General features: G+C 39.6%; 2 protein-coding genes across 4 annotated transcripts; one reads left to right on the top strand and one right to left on the bottom strand.

Annotated features, from left to right (window-relative positions):
• The first annotated feature begins 430 nt into the window (after positions 1–430).
• ttc4 (tetratricopeptide repeat domain 4) lies at positions 431–13,406 on the top strand. Of its 2 annotated transcripts, none has more exons than XM_059984068.1 (10): positions 431–609; positions 2,403–2,520; positions 6,008–6,169; positions 6,737–6,814; positions 8,585–8,709; positions 9,602–9,688; positions 9,849–10,081; positions 11,562–11,646; positions 12,665–12,747; positions 13,238–13,406. In XM_059984068.1, exons 1-10 carry the CDS (start codon positions 502–504, stop codon positions 13,335–13,337), a joined length of 1,179 nt encoding a protein of 392 aa, XP_059840051.1. In that variant the 5' UTR covers positions 431–501; the 3' UTR covers positions 13,338–13,406. The 2 variants fall into 2 exon arrangements, with proteins under 2 accessions (XP_059840051.1, XP_059840052.1); XM_059984069.1 differs by having other exon boundaries at positions 521–638.
• Positions 13,407–14,710: 1,304 nt separating this feature from the next.
• si:ch211-121a2.4 (transmembrane protein 205) lies at positions 14,711–25,392 on the bottom strand. 2 transcript variants are annotated; one of them, XM_059984071.1, is made up of 4 exons: positions 25,042–25,392; positions 21,758–21,924; positions 16,376–16,539; positions 14,711–15,449 (listed from the first exon to the last, which is right to left on the bottom strand). In XM_059984071.1, the coding sequence occupies exons 2-4, from the start codon at positions 21,855–21,857 to the stop codon at positions 15,147–15,149; spliced, it is 567 nt and encodes a 188-aa protein (XP_059840054.1). In that variant the 5' UTR covers positions 21,858–21,924; positions 25,042–25,392; the 3' UTR covers positions 14,711–15,146. The 2 variants fall into 2 exon arrangements, with proteins under 2 accessions (XP_059840054.1, XP_059840053.1); XM_059984070.1 differs by having other exon boundaries at positions 25,046–25,389.
• Positions 25,393–25,536: the final 144 nt, after the last annotated feature.

Raw genomic sequence — 25,536 nt, 5'->3', positions numbered from 1 at the left:
ATGTTACTGTTTACCTGTACTGCACTTTCTCTATAGCTGAGAAACATGAGACATTTATTTGATGGAGGGAGAGGGAGAGGGAGAGAGAGAGAATGAATCTCTGAAGTTGTTACAGTTTATTCTGCATTATCTGTTTTAACCCCATGCATTGTGTAATGATTTTCAGGACACGTATTTCACTGTATCTTGGTACATGCGATACTAATAAACCAATTCCAACTTACTTTATAACAGTTCGTAAATTGTCATTACTATTTTTAGCGCTACGCTAAGTTTACGGTGTTAATTTGCACACTGTAGTTGGTTAGGAGTAGAGGAGTGTCACACACTTCACACCATCACGAACTGTACTCGCCCAGTTATACTGATCATTAGCGTTGTTGCGGGTCGGAACTGGAGTCCGGGGCCACGGGGAACGAGATCAGCACTGCAACCGGAAGCACGTGCTCCGGCTGCCTCCTCTCCAGTGTACTGTCTGTGGACGTCCTGCTGGTGGGCGCGATGGCTTTTGCCACTGCTCCAGGGGAGGAGGATGGCATGGACGAGTTCATCGAACAGTTCAAGGGGAAGAAGTACAAAGATGGTTTCAACGAGGATAATTGGGAAGAGGTGGGATTTGGAAAACTGGCCAGGAATATGTGAGGATGTGATTTTTCAACGATCATTATACTGAATGGTGCAGTAGAAACGAGGGGCCGAATAGCCATGTTTCCTATGTTTCAAACAATGCAGAATTTCATGTTTAGAAATACTGGCACAGAAGTGTTTGAAATGCTACTGTAAAATCATCAGTGATGGGTTGGAACTTGTTAGCGTTTTGTGGATGGCCAGGATTATATCAAGTTACTTTGATAAGTTAGTGATTGCATGATCTACAAATAAAGTGGCAGCTTTTGATTTTCAGTATTGTCGGAATTCTTTGAGATGAAACGTTACCAAGGTCCAAAGCTTCCTGAAAAACAAGCCGCAGAAATATCTAAATGCCTGTCATAGTAGCCGGATAAGACTTGATCCGTGTCGGCCGTAGCATCCTTGCGTATAACCTGATAGGGTGTGCAGGCCACTCTTCCGCCGCCCCTTCGAGACGCAATTAAATTTAATGATGGAAGACGTGATCCAGCTCTGCATAGCTTCACTGTTTAACATTGTCTCCAATTTTCAGAGAATAATTGGTCAACAGTAACGAGAGCACAGATCTCCCTGATGGACTGTTGAGACTGATTTGAATAATTAAAAATGATCAGGGAGAGAAATAGTAATATTAAAGAGCACATTTAGTTGGTACAAAATAAGTTAACATGAAAACAACACAATACTTAATATTGCTTACCTTCTGATAGCAACAAAATTAAAGTGAATGACATAGACTGTTGTGAAGCTGAAACATCACTTGGAGTCCAGTGTAAAGTTAATTTATTATCAAACTACATATATGTTACCATATACAACCCTGAGATTAATTTTCTTGTGGACAGTCACAGTAAATATAAGAAATGCAACAGAACCAATGAAAGACTGCCCCCAGTAGTACGGACAACAACTGATGTGCAAAAGACAACAAACAGCAAATACTAAAAAAAACACAGGTCTTGCAACAGATCGTTCTGTCTCCAAATTTCTGTCCCTACTGGGTTGTTGAACATACAATTTAGATCAAAATCCATGGTTACTACCTTTCCCATCACTTCAGACCCAAATTTCTCCAATCAATTTTCTACTACTTTAACAGCACAATCCTAATCAAAATCACAAATTAGACCATCTGCATCTTCTCTGTATTTTTTAAACTTCTCTCTGACATGTCTGCCTACTTTTATAAAGTAGTTGAAAACCCTTTATTGAATATAGAGTTCATTGGAACTAACTTCGTTAATTCAGGTTTCGCCTGTATAATTGAGTCCAGAAGATCTCCAGCCATTGCCTCTGGAATATCTCTGTCACTATGAATTATCTGCTGACAGCTTCCGTAGGTTTACTGATGACAGGTAGTTCTGACCTTTAACCACCTCATGACCGTTTCCATTCTTTCTTACTTATGAAAGACACCTTGGGATATTGAGAGAGCCAAACACCAAAGGTTTTTTTTCACCAGAGAATTGGTCTTCATATTAAATTTCAATTTAAAATAAAATATTGCACTTCCTTCATTGTTAAAGTACCCATCTTTATACCACAGTACTTCCTATAAAGTAATCTTACCTTGTTGATCAGTGAAAAGATTTCCATTTACCTTGAAAATAGAGCTATCTTTGCATATTATATGCAAATTGTGATCAAAAATAGAAGACCCCTTTCATCTCAGTTTCTCCATCTAGCAACCTGGATCAAGAAAAGAAGATAAGCAGCAGAAAACCAAGGGCTTGGTTTTTGCTAACCATATCCCTATAATTTTTCCCATCAAGGATTTTGACAAAATTCCGATGTTTATGAAAAAGGCACCAGAAGAACTTGATCCAATGGAGCATCCAGAACTTGCCTGCATCCAAACTATATTGTATGATGAGGATCAATCTCCAGAAGGTACGTGCAAAATATACAAAATAACACATTCAAAATGATAAATTTCCTCATTAAAGAACAATGACGCATTACTTCCTCATAGAAAATGTTATACCTGAATAAAGTTTTTCTATCAATGACAAGTTGTTCTGTATTCTACACAAAGCTGGTAAAATGATAAATTTTCTAAGCTGTACTCTTTCAAATATATTCAATGTATCTTTTCCAAATATTAAAAAGAAAGTAATGACTTTAGCTTCAATTTAATTACATTTTTTTAATGTAGATAATCTTAGAAATATTGAGAGGACTCTCTGGCCAACCCTTGAAAAGAACGAGATTGCTGGGGTCTTAATAGAGATCCTTGTATTCTCTTTAGTCATGGACAAGATACCAGAAGACTGGAGAATAGCCAATGTTGTTGCTTTAAGAAGGGCAACAGGAACCGTCCAGGAAATTAGAGGCCTAGTGGGAGGGAAATTATTGAAGAAAATTCTGAGATAGAGGATTTAGTTCATTTAGAAAAGCATGAACTTACTTGGGATAGTCAGCATGGCTTTGTGCAGGGTAGGTGTTGTCTTTCAAACTTAATTGAGTTTTGTTTGAGGTAGGGTAGTGACTTGTTTAGCTGAACTTCAGTAAATCATTTGTCAAAGTCAAGAATATTGAGTAACATGAGATCCCTAGTGGATCCAAAATTGGCTTGGTCCTATAAAACAGAGGGATGTTTCTTTGTCAGGAGGTTTGTGACCTGTGGTGTTCTTCAGGGATCATAAGACCATAAGATATAGGGATAGAAGTAGGCCATTTGGCCCATCAAGTCTGACCGCCATTCAATCATGGGCTGATCTAATTCTTCCAGTCATCCCCACTCCCCTGCCTTCTCCCCATACCCTCTGATGCGCTGGCTAATCAAGAACCTATCTATCTCTGCCTTAAATGCACCCACTGACTTAGCCTCCACAGTCGCTCATGGCAACAAATTCCACAGATTTACCACCTCCGACTAAAGTAATTTCTCAGCACCTCAGTTCTAAAAGGATGTTCTTCAATCCTGAAGTCATGCCCTCTTGTCCTGGAAATAACTTTGCCATATCTAATCTGTTCAGGCCTTCTATCATTTGGAATATTTCTATGAGATCGCCCCTTATTCTCCTGAACTCCAGGGAATACAGCCAGATGTTCCTCATATGGTAAACCTTTCATTCCTGGAATCATTCTCGTGAATCTTTCCTGAATTCTCTCTAATACCAGTATATCCTTTCTAAAATAAGGAGCCCAAAACTGCACACAATACTGCAAGTGTGGTCTCACAAGTGCCTTATAGAGCCTCAGCATCACATCCCTACTCTTATATTCTATACCTCTAGAAATGAATGCCAACATTGCATTTGCCTTCTTCATCACCGACTCAACCTGGAGGTTAACCTTTGGGGTATCCTGCACAAGGACTCCCAAGTCCCATTGCATCTCAGAACTTTGAATTCTCTCCCCATCTAAATAATAAGTTTGCCCGTTTATTTCTTCCACCAAAGTGAATGACCATACACTTTCCAACATTGTATTTCATTTGCCACTTCTTTGCCCATTCCCCTAAACTTCTCTGCAGGCTCTCTGTTTCCTCAACACTACCCGCTCCTCCACCTATCTTTGTATCATCAGCAAATTTAGCCACAAATCCATTAGTCCCATAGTCCAAATCGTTGACATACATCGTAAAAAGCAGCGGTCCAAACACTGACCCCTGTGTAACTCCATTGGTAACTGGCAGCCAGCCAGAATAGGATCCCTTTATTCCCACTCTCTGTTTTCTGCTGATCAGCCAACGCTCCACCCATGCTAGTAACTCCTCTGTAATTCCATGGGCTTTTATCTTGCTAAGCAGCCTCATGTGCAGCACCTTGTCAAATGCCTTCTGAAAATCCAAGTACACCACATCTACTGCATCTCCTTTGTCTACCCTGCTTGTAATTTCCTCAAAAAAAAAAATGGCCAGTAGGTTAGCCAGGCAGGATTTTCCTTTCAGGAAACCATGCTGGCTTTGGCCTATCTTTTCATGTGTCTCCAGGTACTCCGTAATCTCATCCCTAACAATCAATTCCAACAACTTCCCAACCACAAATGTCAGGCTAACAGGCCTATAGTTTCCTTTCTGCTGCCTCCCACCCTTCTTAAATAGTGGAGTAACATTTGCAATTTTCCAGACAATGCCAGAATCTATCAATTCTTGAAAGATCATTGTTAGTACCTCTGCAATCTCCAGCTACTTCCTTCAGAACCCGAGGGTGCATTCCATCAGGTCCAGGAGATTTATCCACCCTCAGACCATTAAGCTTCCTCAGCACCTTCTCAGTTGTAATTTTCACTGCACATACTTCACTTCCCTGACACCCTTGAATGTCCAGTATATTGCAGATGTCTTCCACTGTGAAGTATGGGACTTATGTTATATAAATAATTTGGACAAAAGTACTGATGGTCTGAGTAAAGCTTTACAGATGACGCAAGAATTGGCAAAGTTGTGGGTATTGAGAAGATTCAGTTGGATATAGATGGGTTACAAATGTGGGCAGAGAAATGGTAGGTAGAGTTTAATACAGGCAAGTGTGAGATGGTGCATTTGGGAATTCAAATGTAAGAGTAAAGCCAACAGCAGGACCCTTGGGTGCATGGATGATGGGACCTTGGGGTGCATGTCCACTGAAAGTGGGAACACAGGTGGATGGTGGTAGAAATATTGGTATTCTGGTCACTTCCATTGAGACCTTGAGTATAAAACTGGCATTCATCTTTCAGCTGCTTTAAACATTAGGAGTATAGTTGTGCAGTTCTGGTTACCATTGCAATAAGAATAACTTGGGTGCATTTGAACGGTGGCAGAAGATGTTCACAGGATGTCCTGATGAAGGGTCTCGGCCCGAAACATCGACAGCACTTCTCCCTATAGATGCTGCCTGGCCTGCTGTGTTCCACCAGCATTTTGTGTGTGTTATTGTTCATAGGATGTTGCTTGGATTGCAGATTATTGGCTACAAAGAGAGGTTGGACACAGTTGGACTGTCTACTCTGGAGAGTTGGAAACTGAGTGACCTGATAGAAATATAAAATGTTTTAAGACTCATGGATGGGGTAGAATGCTCTAGGCTGGAAATATCAAACAGTAGAGAGCATAGGTTTAAGATGAGAGGGGGAAAGTTGAAAGGAGATTTGCAGGGCAAGTTTTTTTTACACAGTGTGGTAGTTGTCTGAAATGCAATGCCTGGTGGGAGAAGCAGATAAGATAGCAATGTTTAGGAAGCAGATGAGATTAGTTTGTATTGATATCATGAGTGGCGCAGAAGTCATAGGGCAAAGAGCCGTGTTCCTGTGCTGTGCTGTTCTATGTTCTTTGAAACTGTTTGTTGTCCTTGCAAAATTAATCGATTGATCAAATTTGTCTATAATTGGTCTGGATGATGATTTTACTGTATTTACATAGTGTAACGTGTTCCTAAATGATGTTTTACAGAACTTGCAAAAACATACAAGAATGAAGGAAACCAGTACTTCAAGGAAAAGAATTATAAAAAAGCAGTCGTCTCTTACACAGAGGGTCTGAAGAGGAAATGTTCTGACATGGAGCTAAACGTTATACTTTATACAAACAGAGCCGCGGCACAGTTTTACCTGGGTATGACTTGTTGGTACTTTGCAAGTCCGTGAAGGGGACATGACTAGGATGAATGATTTATTTAGAAACCTTATCACAGAGGATTTAGATTTAGAATTGTCTGGGATCAGAGTAATGTGATACAACTTTTGAGTGTGGATGGGCTTTGGGCTAAATTATATTTCTTCATGAACAAATGTTTGCAGACTAAATTAATGATTTGTTATTAAAACCATAAAAATGAGAAAGAAGTTGCAACACAAACAGACCATTAAAATCCCTGACAGGCTGTTCATAAAGCTAGTAATCTTACTTGGAGCAGAAGCAATAATATTGTGTTTATTAGAATTGTTTTATTATGTAGTTGAGTGAGGTGAGGTAATACATTTTAAGCATTACTCTACTACAAAATTAGCTCTCAAAATAATAACAAGGCATAAATTAGAAGGCTCAGCTAAGAAGATGCTGATAGCCGGTTATGTAATTTTTTTATTTAAGAGAATTCACCCAGTAATGGCTCCTTGTTGGTTAGGCAAAAACAAAGTGATGAATAGAAAAATAATACTAGATTTGATATTCTGTCTCCAGGTAATAATCGATCAGCATTAAATGATGTGATTGCAGCTCGGAAACTGAAACCAAATCATTTGAAAGCAATAATCAGAGGTAGGATTGTAGTAATTGTTTTGTTTTATTTTTCTCCCATCCCCTCCAAGGAGAAGTATGGCCTGTAACCTAGTTTTTTTATACTAGTATTGTCGTGGTTATCTGCTGGGAGCTGCAAAAGCTTCTAAAACAGCTTTTGTGTTCTTTTTGTCCCTTCCCTTTAGTCTTTAATCCACGATGACTACTTGGAAGCATCTTTACAGTTTCTTTTTCCACTCTAGTAAAAACAGAAATGGTATTGAGAACTCTGTAAGCGGTGAACCAGAAGAGTGAACACAAATTCCATGGTGGCACAGTAAAGCCCCAAAAATTTTTAGTGCCCTGAAATATTGACTGGTAATTACTTATGTAGCATTTTTTTATTCCACAGTTTGATTTAGATTCAGAGAGTTATTCAGCACCGAAACAAGCTCCTTGGGCTAACTCATCCACTCTGACAGCAATCTATCAAAGCCAATCCCACTTGCCTGTGTTTGACCCATATACTTAAAAACTTTTCAAATCTGTGAACCTGTTGAAATGATTTTTAAGTATTGTATCTGTACATGCCTCTACTACCTCCTATGGAGGTTAATTCTATATACAGAAGGTTAATTTCAGTCAGGGCATTCAGTATAGGAGTTGGGAAGTTATGTTGCAGTTTCATAATACGTTGGTAAAGCCACACTTACAATATTGTGTACAGTTTTGGTTACACTGTTATAGGAAAGGTGTTACTAAACTAAAAAGAGTGCAGAAAATATTTACCAGGATGTTGCCTGAATTTTGGGTGAGGGAGGATTTTGTATAGACTGGGGTTTTGTTCCTTAGAGTGGAGAAGATTGAGATGTGATTCGATAGAGGAACATAATGATCATGAGGTGCATAGACAAGATGAAAGCACGTAGTTTTTCTCCCCCAGGGAGAGTGTGCTAAAAACAAGAAGGCATAGGTTTCAGATCAGACACAAGAGATTTAAAAGGGACTTCGGGGGTAGCTTCATCACTCAATGGGTGGTGCTTATTTGGAATGAGCTGTCTGAAATAGTGTTTGAGGCATGCACCTTACTTAGATGGCTTTTAAATGTTGCTAAGTACATGGATAGGAGAGGTTTAGAGGGCTATGGACAAACGCAGGCAGATGGGATTAGCTCACTGGGCAACTCGAACTGTAGGGATGAGTTGGACAGAAAGGCTTGTTTCCATGCTGTTTGTCTCTGTAATTCAAATCCCTTATAAATGTGTCCACTCTCACCTATGTCCTCTTACTTTAGACTCGCCTACCCTGGGAAAATAATATGCCTATCTACCCTCATAATTTATATAAGGTCACTCCTCGGCTGCTTTGCTCTAGGAGAGACAGTCCCAGCATATCCAATCTCTCCTTGTAACTCAAGCCCTCCATTTCAGCAACCTCCCTGTACATCATCTCTGCACCTGCTCTGGTTTAATAACATCCTCCTATTTGTTTCTACAAAATGTTATAATTTTATAAAGTGAACAAGGCTTCGGTCAGAAATATTTGGATAAAGCACAAAAGCACGAGTGTGCTGGCTGATTCCCATTCCTTCCCCTTTTCTATTGTCATTCATTTGAACAATTCTAAAAACTACTTTTTGTTCCAGAACCATTTATTTGGTGAATATCTGTGAGACTGCACATTGATAATTAAAAGTAGTGCAATTTTTTTTGATTTCATAGTGTTTCAAAGTGATTTTACAATTGGTAATAATCTTCTATACAATGATTTTGTTATTTATTCTGAAGCCAATTTTGATTTTTATTTTGACAGGAGCTCTTTGCTACAGTGAACTTAAGAATTACAGTAGTGTAATAGCTTGGTGTGATGAGGGCCTCCAGCTTGATCCAAAAGAAAAACAACTTATTGAACTGAGGGCCAAAGCTGATAAACAGAAGGTATGTGTTAGACATTGACAATAAGAAGTACTGTTAGTAAGTGGTTCTGATTGCAGGAGATATCATCAATTCAACATACTATCTCTGGTAACTCTAGAATGTACACTCACTGGCCACTTTATCAGGTACTGTACACCTTATTAATGCAAACATCTAATCAGCCAATCGTGTGGTCACAAGTCAATACATAAAAGCATGCAAACATGGTCGAGGGGTTCAGTTGCTGTTTAGACCAAGCATCAGAATGGGAAAGAAATGGGATCTAAGTGACTTTGACTGTGGAATGATGGTTGGTGCCAGACAGGGTGGTTTGAGTATCTCAGAAATTGCTGATCTGTGATTTTCACACATAACAGTCTTTAAAGTTTACAGAAAACAAAAAAAAAAAATCCAGTGAGCAGCAGTTCTGTGGGCAGCAAATGCCTTGTTGATGAGAAAGGTCAGAGTAGAATGGCCAAACTGGTTGACAGGATGGCGACAGTAACTCAACTATCCACCTGTTACAATGGAGCTGTGCAAAACAGCATTTCTGAGAACACAACATGTTTAAGTGGATGGGCTAAAGCGGCAGAAGACCGTGAATATACACTCAGTGGCCAGCAGGTAAAGTGGCTACTAAATGTATGTGGTTCTGCAGGGTAGCAAGAGCTTGCTGATTTGGAAAGAGCTAGCTGATAAAATTTGTAAATTTCTTGCTTGGCTTGTGCTTCATTTCTTTGCTCAGCAGAAAACTCGTGCAGATTCTTAACATACAAAAATCCTAAAAAAAATTGTAGGTACTGGTTGAATTTAAGTCACCAGTTTTTAATTGATGTTAAACCCAAAGGTCAGATTATTTTCTGACTGATTATGCCATCTAGTGTTAAATTACTGATGCAATTTATTTTGATAGCGTGTTGAAGAGCGTAATCTGAGGAAGGCAAAGTTGAAGGAGAAAAAAGAACGAGTGCAAGCAGAGGCTTTACTGAAAGCCATCCAGGTAGGAAACTTGGAAAAATAAATAGGCAATATGTTTAAAATTAAATGCAAGTTTCACATTGTACATCTCCAGGTATCTTATCTTTTGATATACGTCCTGATAAATGATGTAATTATGCATTTCCATACTTTGTTTTAATTGCCTTTTTAATGCCCTATAGGAAAGAAATATCAAATTATTTCAGCCTCCAGAGCTGTTGAGTCAAAACTCTGACGATGAAGGTGATGGAAAGGAGGGTGACAGCATATTAAGGGCACTGCACAATGGAGTAAATGCTGAGTGTGGCCAGGTAGTACACCTGGATGAAAATGGCAGCTTACATTGGCCTGTACTGTTCCTATATCCAGAGTATGAACAAATGGATTTAATCTCAGCTTTTCATGAAGATACCCAGTAAGTATTAAAGATAAACTTCCTTTTCACTTTAAGGAATGATGCCATTAACTTTTTGAGAGTAGAATTATCTAAAATTGCCTCTTGTGATTTAAGTATGGTGGTGGTGGTGGGGGTTGTGGAATAAATTTGGTGTGTAGTCACCCATTCACATTTTATAAGGACTGCACACTGACAACTCTTGTGTGAATGAACAACACCTACTTGCAAAGGGAATTGTCACTTGCATCTCTTCTATAATCCTGCACTTCTGCCCTCATCCCATGCCCTCCCCCAGGCATAACAGGGATGGTGTTTCCCTATTTTTTTTCTATCACCCCACTGGTGTAGGCATCCACTTTAACATTCTTTGCAACTTCGGCCTTCTCCAGCATGATACCACCACTAAGCTCAGTTTCCCCTCTTTGCTTTCTGCAGGGATCGCTCTGTGACTCCCTTGTCCAGTTGTTTTTCCCAAGGCACTCGTCCCTGTATTTGTAGGAAGTGCCCTTATACTTCCTTCCTCACCATCATCCAGGGTTTTAAATAGCCCTTCCAGGTGAGGCAGTTTCTTATGTGTGAGTCCCCTCAGTCCATTTGTATCGGTGAGACTGGATACAGATTTGAGGAACCTCTTCATTGAGCGCCAGCCAAACTCTGGTGTCCAGCATTTTAATTCTACTTCCCACTCCCACAACTACTGTCTGTGGCCATGGCCACTTCAAGGCAAGGCTAAACGCAAATTAAGGAAGCAGCACCTCCTACTGTCTAGGCAGTCTCCAACCTGCATGAACATCCAATTCTCAAATTTCTGTTAACTGCTCCCTTCTGCCCCATACCTCCCATTTGCTTTTCTTTCTCCCAATCCACCTGACACATCATCTTGTCTTTCCACTCCTTCTGCCTATCCCACCACTCACTCCTTCCATTGGTTCCCCTCCCCACCTCCATCCCTTTGTTCCACGCTCAACTGACCTCTCCTATCAGATTTCATCTTTGTTCACTTGTCATCTCCTAGCTTGACATCATTCCCACACTCCTCCCTCCCTTATCTGCCTTTCCCTGCGTCCCCCACCCCCGCCACACCTGGATCCACCGATCACCTGAGTTTTTGCTGCAACTTTTGATACTAGCTGTCTCTGCTCTTTCTTTCCAGTCCAGTTGGAATATCTTGACCCAAAACATTCGCTGTCCATCTCCTTCCACAGATGCTACCAGCCCCTTTCTGCATTGCTCCAGATGTCTAGCATATGCGGTCTTTCCTGTGTCGTAACATCAATTTATTTTGGTTATTGTCTCTAACGGAATGACTTGGGTTGTGTTGCTATGTTGTTGACAACCATTAAATATTTTTGAAATGTGTTCTGAGATCACAGGAGATGGATCAACAGTGTATACTGAGTGATCATGTCATTTGGCGCCCTTCACACAATATCTTTTTATGAAGCTTGAGGGTGAATTTTTATGCCTCAATGTATTAACATTATTTATTTATTTTCAGGTTTATTGATCATTTATCAGTAATGTTTGGTGAGAACTTGCCGCCTTGGGATACTGAAAAAAAATATGAGCCAAATAATTTGGAGGTATGACTTAAATAGTGTTTATTAATTTGTCCAGATAAGAGAGTAGTACTGGATCTGTGGGTCTGCATAAGATTACCAGTCTGGACTTCTAACTTTCTTGCGGTGGGTGGCTTGTGATCAATTTATCTTTGCTTTGAATTGCTGAATTCGAAAGGATAACTTTTACTTCTGATTAAACTGCAATCCACTTCATCAGCAAATTTCAATAACAGGAATTCTAGACCCCTACAGAGCTCCCAGTGTTGCCATATTATGTTTGAAGCAGGAAATGTCTTAAAGCAGGCAGTGTGGGTTAGAAAGTAAAGAAAGATTCAAGTTGAAAGGGAAAAAGTGATTTTCATATCTGTAAATGTAGCCTCAGGACATGCATTTAGTAACCAACCACAAGTCTAAAATACGTTTTAACTCTGGCTCTCGTGGTAATCCTTGCTGCCAAGGAAAACACTGTACCATGTGAGGTTGTAGGTACATTCATACTGCTTAGCCAAAATCACATACTTGTCTGTCTTTGAAATGAATTGGAATATGAGGCATGCATGTTATTCAGCAAAATGTGAGGTAGATGGTATCATTCTTATATACAATCATTTTGGAGTGAAATAATTTAAGATTCATATCCTTTGCTACTTGACAGAACTCAAGGCCGAAACTTGTAATACATTTTTAATGAAGCAGTTTTATTTCAATTTTTAGAGGCTAACCAAATTCTGAAAAGTGTAGCACACTATAGTTTTTGTACTGCAGGATGTTGAGATGGTCTTTGAGTCAATAATGATACATTCTGGTAATACTTGTTTAGACATAAATGAGTTCAAATTCTGTCACAAGTTTCCAAGAACCAAGACTGCAGGGCATGCATGAGCTTGTAGGTGACCTGTTAGCTGTAGAAAGGAATGCTTGTTTGTAAATGCTGTAACCTAATTCCTTACAGTGCTGTAAAATCAAGGAAAGGATATTATTAACTTATAACTGAAGTTATGTTATTAATTTAATGTGCTTGGAATATTTGTGGCTATAGCTGTATTTTGAAGATGAGCAGACTGGAGATCTTTTCCTTGTGGACCCAGTGTGCACCCTGCGCCAGGTGTTAAGTCATCCTAGGTGAGTAGAATGGTGATCTTCCAACCACGTATACTGCTTTCATGCTGAGACTTTTGTCTTAAATAATTATGTTGTATGAAATAGTTTGTACCGGCTTTAAAGTATTTGAATATTCTGTGAAATGTGTATTTTAAACCTGAGAGAGCTAGATAGTGGTGTAATGCATTAGATCATTGTCTGTTGGACTTGGGCCCCTTTGAATTTTGATTTAAAACTTCAAACATTATTGCCAAAAGGGCTTGTTCAAACTAAGTTCATGGTAGGAAATTGACGCTGAGAGCGATAATAAATCAGCCACAATTGAATGGCAGAGCAGACTTGATGGGCCAAAAATGGCTCAATCCTGCTTCTCATATATAAAGCAAGTTTACCAGGCATCTTAGCTCTTAAAGTTCAACAGGTATAAATATCTATTAAGACTTACTGTATTGAAAATGTTGATAAAGATGGTGGTTTTGGCATTAATCCATACTTATATCATTGTCTCTAGATATGTTGTGAAGGCTGGCAATCCACAAATTATCGTTCTGGTTCGAGGTTCATCGTTCCATGAAGACTTTCTATCAGGGAAAAATCTTCAAGAAAATTAAATTGTTTTTAAATCAAGCCTGCAGTGGGAACTGACTACTTGCAGAAAATAAAGCGGTCCTAAAACAGTCCTTCATGCTGAAGTAGTGATTCACTGTTATGCTGTGGCCTTTTGTACAGTGGAGAGACTACTGTGTGGAGCACCTGCAAAGACAACCAAGAGCTGGTTTAATTTATCATCCCATTCCCACACTAAACTGTCTGGTCTGCATTTATAGGACGCTGATATACACCTCTGGAACAGTACCTCTTTATCGGGGTACATTATTGCCAAAAGGACTCAAATTCTACAACTTTTAGGTAATTTGCTCTGTCTGTTCCAAAACTGGCTACTTCTATATGTCATCCATCTGCGACAGGGGTCAATTTTATTTTACTCTCTATTAGCACTTACAGCCCTGCATTTCAGATTTAGTTGTGTGTATTCTCACTAAATGTCCCATTAACCAGTGTCTCCACCCTATGCCAACTGTAGCCTTAGCCTATAAGAGATATTCCCTCTGCCCTATTCATTCCCCTCTTCTCTCTTTTTTATTGTCTCATTGTATCTTTCCACAGATACTACCTGACCTGCTGAGTGTTTGCTGCAATTTTCTTTTCATTAAGTGCTCATAACTGCACACAGGTATTTATGGAATTTGACTCGGGAGAACTATTCAATTTGTTGCATTTCTGTTAGTAACAAAAGAAATTCTGCAGTCTAGTCCCACCTCCAGCACCAAGGATGTAGTCCTGCAAGTACCCTTCCTCATATTAATTAAATATAGGTGCTTTCTATTTCTACCATCAAATACTCGCTCCTCTAATTGTGGGGAAAATAAATCCTCATTTCCTCCCCCACTCCATGTAACTGTTTCCTATTCTTTTGAAACCTCTGTCATGGGAAATGTATCCTTCGTATTCTCTCTATTTAGGCCCTTTATGCAATTCCTGGAATAAATTGAAAATAATTACTATTGTTCTATTACAAAAGTGATTTACTGCAGGTGCTAGAAATAGGCTTCAGTCAGACATTACCTCTGGAGAGGAAAAATAAAGCAATGCTAACATTAAGTTTGATAATAGTATATTGTGTCATAGCAGTTCTAATGTGAGGTTAACTGGCTGGGTATTGAATTTTCAGTAGTGAGTTTGATGAATATTTAAATTGCAAGGAGGCAACTAGCTGAGTTTATCTTCAAAAATGGGATGAAAAGCCTACTTTTGTGCTGCACTGTTCTCCAAATCTGACTATCTTTGCAGTGTTACCAAAAAAGATAAACCTTATTCATAGACCTGATGTATCAAACCAAACTCTGCCACACTTGTGTAACTGAAACAACATCAAAATCATATATCGTGTGGGCAAACGATGTTAAATAAGTACAACAGTAAATCTTTCCATTCACCACACCTTACAAGTGATAATTTTTATTCAAATAAACAGAACAATAGGTAAATTGTATTCATTATACATAATTTTAAATGATCACTGCTTATCTAGTCCCGTTAAATTGCAAGAAGGAAGAATGAAAGTCAATTTATTTTAGCCAAGCAAGGATAAAAATGGACAGAAGGACCACCTCCTCAAATAATCCTAACTCTCCTATAACCAGTAAGATATATAGAGATAAAAAAAATGTCGATTTATTTAATTTGTGTGATTACATACCCTAGGTGGTGCTGTTGACACTTACTCCATAAGTGTACAAAAAGTGCATTTGGTTTAATGCTCACCAAGCAATAACACAAAGTGTCTTACATTTCACATTCTGGTTCAAAAATAACCTTTATATGACACCTGTCTTTCAGTTATTTTATTCTTACCATCTTTATAATGTGGATAAATTGGCTGCTATATAGTACAAACTTATCCCATTACAAATGATACAACACAGGTTACATAAAGAGGAGGCATTGTGATACAGTGCAAGTTGCTTTGAAAGTGCCTTGTATTTGGGGTTACTCTCTTTCAACTGGTTATAGGCCTCTCTGTTGGTAGACAATCCAATATCCTGTCCAAGCCCACAGCTCCTTTCAATCAGATGCATGTCAGCCATGATTTCAGAAGTTATCTGCCCAAACCATTGAGCATTGAGTGCAGCAAAAGTAACACAAATGAACAAAATTATAATCTGCAAGAAATACATAAACATTTTGAATCAGCACTGCTGAAAATCTTATTCAAGATTCTTCCTACACTGCTGTCAATTTAATGAAGGGCATTTTCTACTGTGGGTTAATGGTCATTACAAATTCATGAAATTAGCAAAGGCACCTCACTTAAAGTTACATTAGCAAGGATGGTGAATTAAATGGCACCTCCTACTAACTATGCCGCCTAATATCCACTGTTTACGTTGATATATCTTTTTCAAAATAGACCAAGTACGTGCCAGGCTTAGTTCATATAACAAGCACCTGTGCAAGTGAACAGCCATTATAGTTAACAATTCACATTTTAACACGATTATTGCAGTTGACATAAAAACAAACCATTCACTTATTGTTTAAGGAAGAACAATGTCTTAATACCTAGGCTAGAATGACAGCCTCTACAGTACTTCCTTTCCTAGCCCTCTCAAGTCAACTGCAGAAAAGGACGCTGCAGAAGATCTAGGGAAAAAAGTGATAAATGACAATGCTGACCTCTGGTCAAGAAATTCAGTAGAAATCCTCCAATTTTAACTTGCACATCTAAAACTTGACTTTGTGATACAATTAGATATAGGAGAGCTTTGCAACTACAGCAAGTTGGGTTAAAACAATTGTCTGTGACTGAGGTAATCTCAGTTAAATGCATACGGGGAGGACCATTTCCACATGTGCAAGAAAATGAGCTTCAATCCTTTAACACCCACATATGGATTAATATTACAGAGCCCGTATAAAAAGTTACATGCCTTTATGTATAATTGAAACTCAGAAAAAAAGGACAGAAAACAAGCACCATCTCCACAATAGCAGAAAGTTTCCCACTGAGCACTTTCCCTATTACTAGCTGTCTTTACTTCTGTTCATTCCAAATTTCTTATGCAATGACTAACACTGGGCATGGTACCTGAAATGTCTCCTCTTCATTTAACTGCTCACTGGGATGATGGATTGCAAAGATCATTAAGTTAAAGAAAGCACAGGCAGATCCAAGGTGAAAGTAGGATGGAAAGAGTTTGCTCTGGATGAAGCCAAATGTGTGCCTGGTGAGATTGCTGCCCATGACAAAACCTGAAAAACAAAAGCAATGATACTGACATTGAGGAGAATTTTACAAAATAAACCATTACTTATAGAGGAAGGGGAGTCCCCATTCCCTCCTCTAAAGAGAAGAAAAATGTAAAAATCTATTGCAAATGTAAACAGAATACATTACACCCATGAAGCACAAATACCCTCCACCTTCAATACTTCTGAACTAACAAAAACTCAATTATACATGGCAACTAGGACAGCCTTGCAGTAACAACCTAAAAACTAATTTAGCTTAACACCATGGGCTTGTTGTGATGTCAATATTAAACTGGTTGTGGGGTAGTTACTTGTAGATGGGAAATAACCACATTCCTCGAGTTGAATTCTAAACAGAGTGTAGCAATTTTAATATGGTGTGCAATCGGGTCAACAGATGCAAACTCAAAACATTTAGTTTGGAGAAAGGATAGTCTATGCAACAGAACCAGCACAAAGCCCTCATTCTGCTGGCCTTTAAACACAATAACCAATATTGAATGAATTCTGGTAGATTCCTGAATCATTTCTTCTCCATTTCAAAAGCTTACCCATGGCCCAACTTGCCCTGCTACTATTAACACTGTGATAATGGGAACCACTGAGTTAGCTGGTTTGGTATGTTGGCTTGGTTGCACATGCAATACAGTGAGCTGACCTGGGCTTGCTTTCTCTCCACACAAAAAAAAAGATTTCCCCCTCCCCCATTTAAAATCAATTACAAGTGCATGAAAAATATTTTGGCCAAAAGAGGTTAAGAACAAATTACATGAGAACTCAAGGGTTCTTGGTAATAATTAAAATGGAAATTATAGGGCTACACACTGGAGGGGGCACTGGAGACTGGACGGAATTCCAGACAGGAGGATATGTTAATGATTGATTGGATATTTTGGCCAGATATGGAGGACCACAAATTGCAGGCAAATGAAACCTTTCTGGGCCATAAGGAACTCAAAGTAAGTCAAAGGTGATACTGCAATACAGTTAAAATGCTTTATGATTGATCTACTGCTGTGGCAGGAGTATAACATGTAACTGTGATGGTGTGGCAGCTAGATCCAGATTTGGGAAAGAAAAGCATATTCTTGGACTTCTGAGATTAAAGAACTCTGTTTTCAAACAGAGTTGTTGTCCCGTCCCCCCCCCCCCCCCCCCCCCGGGAAGCAGTTGTTGAATGTTGTACTGAAAGGGAGGGAATTCTACATTATAGTTGTGGTCAACTTGTGAATGGTTTCTTCTAATCTGGTAAACTTATTTGAATAAAAATTAAAATACAATGCAGACGCTGAAAATGTGCGACAAAACCAAGAAAAGATGCTAGAGAAAAGAACTGTCAGGCAGCATCTATGGAAAGAGATCAGTGATCCTTTGTCAGAACTAGTAAAAAGGCAACAAATAAGAATTTTCAATTAAAAAAAACTTCATTATTAACATCAAGTGAACAAATACATACAAGGGCAATTTTAATCTAATCATCAGTAATTTCTTAATGTCTGCAGTTAAATTCCATTTCCTTATACCCCTTTCTGTTTAAATCTGATTAAAATAGAATAATTGTTTCCACAGGAGGTAGTAGTAATGCAAAGCCTTATATCAAAGTGCATCAGATAATTACTGTACCACAGGCATCCAGTGATTACCAAGTTACAGTAGATATTCAAGCTATTCTGATCAAAGGGCAATGAATTTGAGTCTTTAGATACCAATGTTAGACTTGCAAGTCTTGCCATAGTGGTCACAGTTGTTGTTTTCAAAAAAATTCCTTTGGTCAGGTTTCTGTTCTGTCTTAAGTACTCATGTTGGACACCAACATGTCCATTATTTCACCATTTACACTTTGTTCAGGTTTGATAATTTCCAGAAGTTTGATTTCTTACAGCATATACTTTTTAAAGTGCCTTTTTTGTCACTTAAACAGTATATCCTCTCAAATACAAACAGAAAATACTAGAAACATTCAACATGTCAGGCAGCATTGTGGAAAGAGAAACAATTAACATTTTAGGTCAAAGCCTCTTCATCATTTTGATTCTGACACCTTCCCCTTGTCTGGATAGGTACAGTCCCACAGCACTTAATAACTTCAGCACCATTAAGACAAATAGCCCATGTGATTGGTATCCCATTAAAAACTCTAAGCTTTGATTGGAACACAATGGATGTTATCATATACTGTCTACGAAATACACTGCAGTATCTCACATTGGTGATTCTGACAGCATTTTCCAAACCTGACGGCTTCTACAAAGAAAGATAAGACCATAAGACATAGGAGTAGAATTAGGCCATTTGGCCCATCAAATCTGCTCTGCTGTTCAATCATGGCTGATTCTTTTATCTTCTCCTCAGCCCCACTCCCCAGCCTTCTCACCATAACCTTTTATGCCATGTCTAATCAAGAACCTATCAATCTCTGCCTTAAATACACCCAAATGACCTGGCCTCCACAGCTGTAACAAATTCGCTACCCTCTGACTAAAGAAATTTGTCCACATCTCTGCCTTAAATGGATGCCCCTCCTGTGCCCTCTTGTCCTTGACTCCCCCACCAGGGGAGACATCCTTTCCACATCTACTCTGTCTGGGCCTTTCAACATTTCAGAAGTTTCAATGAGATTTACCCCCCCCCCCCATCCTAATTTCCAGTGAGTACAGGCCTAAAGCCATCAAATGTTCCTCATATGATAACCCTTTCATTCCTGGAATCATCCTTGTGAACCTCCTCTGAGCCCTCTCCAATGCCAGCACATCTTTTCTAAGACCAGGGGCCCAAAACTGTCCGCAATACTCAAGATGAGGCCTCACCAATGCCTTATAAAGCCTCAGCATCACATCCCTGCTCTTGCATTCTAGACGTCTTGAAATGAATGCTAAAATTGCATTTGCCTTCCTCACCACCAACACTACGTGCAAGTTAACCTTTAGAGTGCTCTACGCAAGGACTCCCAAGTCTCTGCATCTCAGGTTTTTGGATTTTCTCCCTGTTAAAAAAAAAGTCTGCAGCTTTATTCTACCGAAGTGCATGACCATGCATTGTCCAACATTGTATTTCATTTGCCACTTTCTTGCCCATTGTCCGAATCTGTCCAAGTCCTTCTGCAGCCTATCTGTTTCCTCAACACCACCTGCCCCTCCACCAATCTTCATATCATCTGCAAACCTGGCAACAAAACCATCTATTCCATCATCTAAATCATTGATGTGATACAGCATAAAAATAAGTTGTCCCAACACTGACCCTTGGGGAACACCACTAGTCACTGGCAGCCAACCAGAAAAGGAAATATTTTATTCCCACTCACTGCCTCCTACCAATCAGCCAATGGCCTAACCATGCCAATGATTTTCCTGTAATACCATGGTCTCTTAACTTGACAAGCAGCTTCACATGTGGCACCTTGTCAAAGGCCTTCAGAATAAATATACAACATCCATGGCATCCCCTTTATCTATCCTACCTGTAATCTCCTCAAAAGAATTCCACCAGGTTGTCAGGCAAGATTTTCCCTTCAGGAAACCATGCTGACTTTGTCCCATCTTGTCCTGTGTCACTAAGTACTCCACAACCTCATTGTTAACAATTGACTCCAACATCTTGCCAACCACTTAGGTCAGGCTAACTGGTTTATAATTTACTTTCTGCTGCCTTCTTCCTTTGTTAAAGAGTGGCATGACATTTGCAATTTTCCAGTCCTCTGGCGTTATGCCAGAGTCCAATGATTCTTGAAAGATCATTACTAATGTCACTACAATCTCTACCACTACCTCTTTCAGAACCCTAGGGTGCAGTTCATCTGGTCTGGGTGACTTATGTACCTTTGGGTCTTTCAGCTTTTTGAGCACCTTCTCCCTTGTAATAGTAACTGCACTCACTTCTCTTCCCTCACACCCTTCATCATCTGGCACACTGCTAGTATAGTGAAGACTGATGCAAAATACTCAATTAGGCATCTGCCATCTACTTGTCCCCTGTTATTATTTCTCCAGCCTAATTTTCTATGGTCCTATATCTACTCCCATTGCACTTAGTTTTTATGTTCTTGAAAAAATCTTTTATGATCCAATTTGATATTGTTTGCTAGTTTGCTTTCATATTTCATCTTTTCACTCCTAATGATTATTTTAGTTGTTTTTTATAGGTATTTAAGTGCTTCCCAATCTTCCATCTTGCTGCTAATTTTTACTTTACATTAGATTTGACTTCCCCTGTCATCCACAGATGTACTATTTTGTTATTTGAGTATTTTTTCATTTTTGGAATACATCTATCCTGCACCTTCATCATTTTTCTCAGAAACTCACACCAATGCTGCTCTGCTGTCATCTCTGCCAGCATCTCCTTCCAATTTACTTTGGCCAACTCCTCTCTCATACCACTGTATTTTCCTTTACTCCACTGAAATACTGCCTCATCAGACTTTACTTTCTCCCCATCAAGTTTCAAGTGAAGTCAACCATATTGTAATCACTGCCTCCTAAGGGTTCTTTTACCTTAAGCTCCCTAATCACCTCCGGTTCATTACATAACACCTAATCCAGTATAGTTGATCCCTGAGTTGGTTCAACGACAAACTGCTCTAAAAAGCCATCTCATGGGCATTCAACAAACCCCTTCTGCCGCCTAGCTTCCTATCCCTCCCATACAATGTGTAATCTAGGACATTCAGCTCTCAACTACAAACATCCTTCAGCCATGATTCAGTAATGGCTACAACATCATACCTGACAATCTGAAATAGTGTAACAAGCCACCTTATTTCTTATACTGCGTGCATTGAGATATTACACTGAGTGCTGTGCTACGACCCAAGAACACATTACCTTTGCACTTTCCCTCAGGTTGCACACTGTCCTGAAGTTATTTTGCTGTTCCTTCTTTGTTGGACCAAAATACACCAGCATAGTAGGCGTGTCTATACCTGAGCAATAACAGAGAGAAGTTCATCACCATCTTCAAGAAGTAACTAGGTATGGGTAGGTAATGGAAACATAGCTAGTAGAACCCCAATCCTGAAAAGTGAATGGAAAAAAATTCTTGAGAAGATGATGTTGAACTGTTTTCTTGAACACTTGGACCCTTTCTAGTTAAGGTTCTCACACAGCATTATTGATGATAGGTCTCATCCCATCTAAACCTTTCCTGTTGCTGGAAATCTACCTGTTAATGGCAACAGTTCTAGAAAGGAGTTAGCGTGGCAAAGAGGAATGACACCTACCAGATATAAATGTCACCCAAATCTGCATCCCCCAGAACGTGGACAGGAAAATCAGGTGCAGAAGTTTTGCAAGTGTTGTAACCTCTCCATCAGTAGCCATGGCAATTGATATCGAAAGGCAGAGCTGACCAAAATCTACATCGAGTTCCAAAAGTATCTGGAAAAGCCTTGTAGAAAGAAAATCAAATTGTGCACAAGATGATGATATCTAATAAACTATGATTAGCAGAAGGTAGAATATACATTTGGTAGGGGAGTCATTCAGGCATTGGCAACTGCCCTGAACTAAGCAGTGGGATTGACCCCAGTTCCATTTAAGTTGAGGACAACTGGTTTGGTTTCACAAAGCAAGACTAGTCTCCCAAGTCCAAGGCAGTTCACGACTAAGGTGTTTTTTTTCACCCCAATCTCAGATACAAACTTTTCATACTATCCCAATCATAACAATCTGAATTCACTGCAGCATGACAAAATTGTTTCTGTCATACTTTCACCCAGGAGTCATGAAACTTCCTTCCACACTTAGTAGGCACCAAGGACAATAACATGCAAAACTCTATACCACAAATTCCAATTGACTACGTTCTGCCCTTAAAAAAAAACTTGCTGAGAAGCCAGATCTAAAACCCTCCTTCCCTCAGACAGTGCCCAATTTAAATATTGCCAGCTGCTTCCTGGCTTTAAACTTTGATTCCTTTAAACAGTTTATTTGCAAGAGTATTAAACATTGTTGCATTATGCTTTCTTCATATTTGTATTAAGCCTTTTTATTCAATCCAGCTCAGTAATCTTTCAATTTTGAAATCAGGATAGCCAAATACACCCATTTTAGTTTTTGAGGTCTATTACATCTACATATGGGGGGGAATCTAAAGCTGTTCAGCTTCTATTTAATAGAAGTTCATGTTTCAAAATAGATACATGGCACCCAGACACATTTGTGCAGAAAATCACAGTGCATACCCTCCATATTAACAATAGTGTGTTTATAAGTAGTGAACAGCACAGTATACAAAGCAAGTTGAATTAATGCCATTGCTGTTGTTGTTCATTCAATGTGACTTCAGTGAGGTGACCGTAGCAAGTTGGAATCAAACAAACACTACATACTGGTTAGTTGCTATTGCATTTCTTTTAGCTATTACTGTGATTATACATATGTTTAGTGTTTTCCAACAATGCAAAGGTCAACATTGAGAGGTTTTTGCAATATTTGTTAGTTTGCTATTCTCTTGCGAAAGGTTCATTGGTCAATGGTTCAATAGTTCCATTTAATATCAGAGAATGTGTACGGTATACAACCTGAAATTCTTACTCTTCACAGACATCCATAAAAAAGAATGAATGACAGAAAAATGTTAGAATCCCAAGCCCCACAAGAAGCAGCAGCAAAGCACCAAACCTCCCCCTCTTGCTCCCTCAGAAAGTATCAGAACCCCCTCCCCCACCAAGGACCATGATCTATAATCCATCAAAAACTACAGTTCCTAACCCAGCACCTCGACTTGCCACATAGAGATCACTAGAGTGCAGAGGCCTCCAACAGCGATTTGTGAGAACTACATTTCATTCACTGTTGTTTAAGAGTTTGGGGGTGGAGAGATCTCATGATTTTGCCAGGATTGCATGCTTTGCTATGGAGCGGAGGGTCTCTTATTGCAAATGCTGCACCGCAGTCACAGTACACCATAGTGTGCACAGTGCAAGCTATAATGTGAGCACCACAGCACTGATGGGCAACATGGTTTCCTCACCCATAACATGGCTATTAACACTGTTAATATACAACTGCACACAATGAAAATCTCACTACCACTGTGGTGAACTACATATACCTGTCTGGACACGCCCCCTGCTGACTGCTCCTGTGACTCCTCCCACAGACCCCTGTATAAAGGCGATTGAGCCCAGCCTCTCAGTCTCCAGGATGTAGTATGGTGGTCAACCACTGCTTGTTCCTTCTTCCTGTCAATAAGCCAGTACGTCTCAGAGAGAGTTATTGATGGTGCATCAACCACATAAATATGAAAGCACAGACCATGAGCATGCTGAAACACTTGTTTTCCTGTACCGTTCTGAAGGAGACCTAAAATAATCACTAGAGTGGATGACCACATGGCTTTACAACTTGCCATGATACAAACATAGATCTTACTACCTACTGTAGAGTAACAGCGACATAATGCAAACTAGAAAAGCTTTCTCTCGCAAAGGACACGGTCAAGTGTGATATTAGTAACAGCTTTCACAATTCCCCATTCAATAACATCCCACATCTGACCTGCCGGGGGTGGTGCAATGTTTCGATAATGCTACTGTCTGGCTGGCAGGGCGCAGATGCAAAATGAGCAAGCGTGTCCGAACGATTGTTTAGTAAGTGAACCTATTCTTCTCCTTGCACATAACGCTGCGAACAGCTGTTTAAAGCTATATATGAATACTGTGGGCTTAATGGTTTCGGGATAAACCAGTAGGCAACAACAATAATTCGGAATGAGATTCGTAGTCACAAATACAACTGGGGCCATGTTGTTTGACAAGTGGTTGCAATTTTCTTAAATAGTTTAATGTTGACTAGATTTCGCAAAGATTGAATTGCAGAACTACCATACTCCGGTTTTGCCTGATACATCCACAGTTAAACACGTGACGTGACTAAACTTATCCCTTAAAAGTATAGTGTGTTTTGGTGCCATTACGGTAAGCGACGCCAACAGTTATGAATTTGTTCTTATAATTGTCCTTGGATATCCACAGACCAAGGAATACAGCATAACCATAGTCACCAGGGCTTTGATCAGGAAACTCAAACCACAACAAGTTTGAAACTTTGGTGAAGTTGATGGGCACTGCAGAGGACAAGTCAGAATACGTGTGGAGGAGACAGGGAGGATCGATGTTTAGTGGCAATTGTTGAAGCATAAAGATTGATACGAGGCTCACATAGGCCTCGTTAACAAAAGTGTAAACTTTAACAAAACTAATACGTTTGCAATGGGTCTGTTTACATACTGCTTCCAAAACAAAGCAGGTATTTCCAAAGACATCTTAATAGACAAACAGTTGAAATGCGACTCCAGGATTAAATATAGTTTTCTGCCAGAATTCATAACTCCGAATTTTAAGACGAAGTATGCGTGGAAAAATTTAAAGAAAATGATTTTGGGGAATTCCTAAACCACACTCATTAATTTAATCAAGGGTCAAAGTTTTTAAAGTTGCATTTGCCCATAAACTTCAAGCATTTAGTGAAGCTTCTGAGAATGCAAGATAACGCAACTTACTTACCCACTGAATTCTCCCGTCCCCAGCAGCGAAACCCCCCGCTACAGTCAGACACCCTTACTGTGCCATTCTATACAAGGCCGCTGATTGGTGCAAAAAATCAGTGCGATTAATGACGATCCCCAAGGCGGAGCCAACACGTTTAACCCGATTTAGAATTTGAGCCCGTGTTATGAAAAGCAGCTTCTTTGGACGTAGTCTCCTATGGCAATTACGCCAAGAATCGCGTTAGCAGTTTTATTTTAAGGACTATAGAGCACAAGTGCGTAGGGAATTATAATCGCTAAAATTCTGAATGGGACCTTGCGGTTATAATAAAAGAACGATCACTGCACTGCTCGAGTATCGAACTCAGAACGGGCCGAGTCGGGCGCACGCTTCACGGACACATCAATCAAACAAGGGGCGGAGCCTGCGGCTCAGTCAGCGCTCGCTTCACGGACGCACCAATCAAACAAGGGGCGGAACCTGCGGCTCAGCGCTCGCTTCACGGA

The sequence above is a fragment of the Hypanus sabinus genome, chromosome 11 (genome assembly GCF_030144855.1).
Source record: "Hypanus sabinus isolate sHypSab1 chromosome 11, sHypSab1.hap1, whole genome shotgun sequence".
Lineage (NCBI taxonomy): Eukaryota > Metazoa > Chordata > Chondrichthyes > Myliobatiformes > Dasyatidae > Hypanus > Hypanus sabinus.
The sequence above is the reverse complement of the archived record's forward strand: the minus strand, read 5'-3'. Positions and strand labels throughout refer to the sequence as shown.

Excerpts from the sequence above, each read along its gene's own strand:
- si:ch211-121a2.4 (XM_059984071.1), bottom strand. The coding sequence starts at position 21,857 with ATGGCTACTGATGGAGAGGTTACAACACTTGCAAAACTTCTGCACCTG. Across the intron at positions 16,540-21,757 it reads TTGGGTGACATTTATATCTG|GTTTTGTCATGGGCAGCAAT; the intron begins GTAGGTGTCATT and ends TTTGTTTTTCAG. Across the intron at positions 15,450-16,375 it reads ATGAAGAGGAGACATTTCAG|ATTATAATTTTGTTCATTTG; the intron begins GTACCATGCCCA and ends TATTTCTTGCAG.
- ttc4 (XM_059984068.1), top strand. The coding sequence starts at position 502 with ATGGCTTTTGCCACTGCTCCAGGGGAGGAGGATGGCATGGACGAGTTC. Across the intron at positions 2,521-6,007 it reads TGAGGATCAATCTCCAGAAG|AACTTGCAAAAACATACAAG; the intron begins GTACGTGCAAAA and ends GATGTTTTACAG. Across the intron at positions 12,748-13,237 it reads CAGGTGTTAAGTCATCCTAG|ATATGTTGTGAAGGCTGGCA; the intron begins GTGAGTAGAATG and ends CATTGTCTCTAG.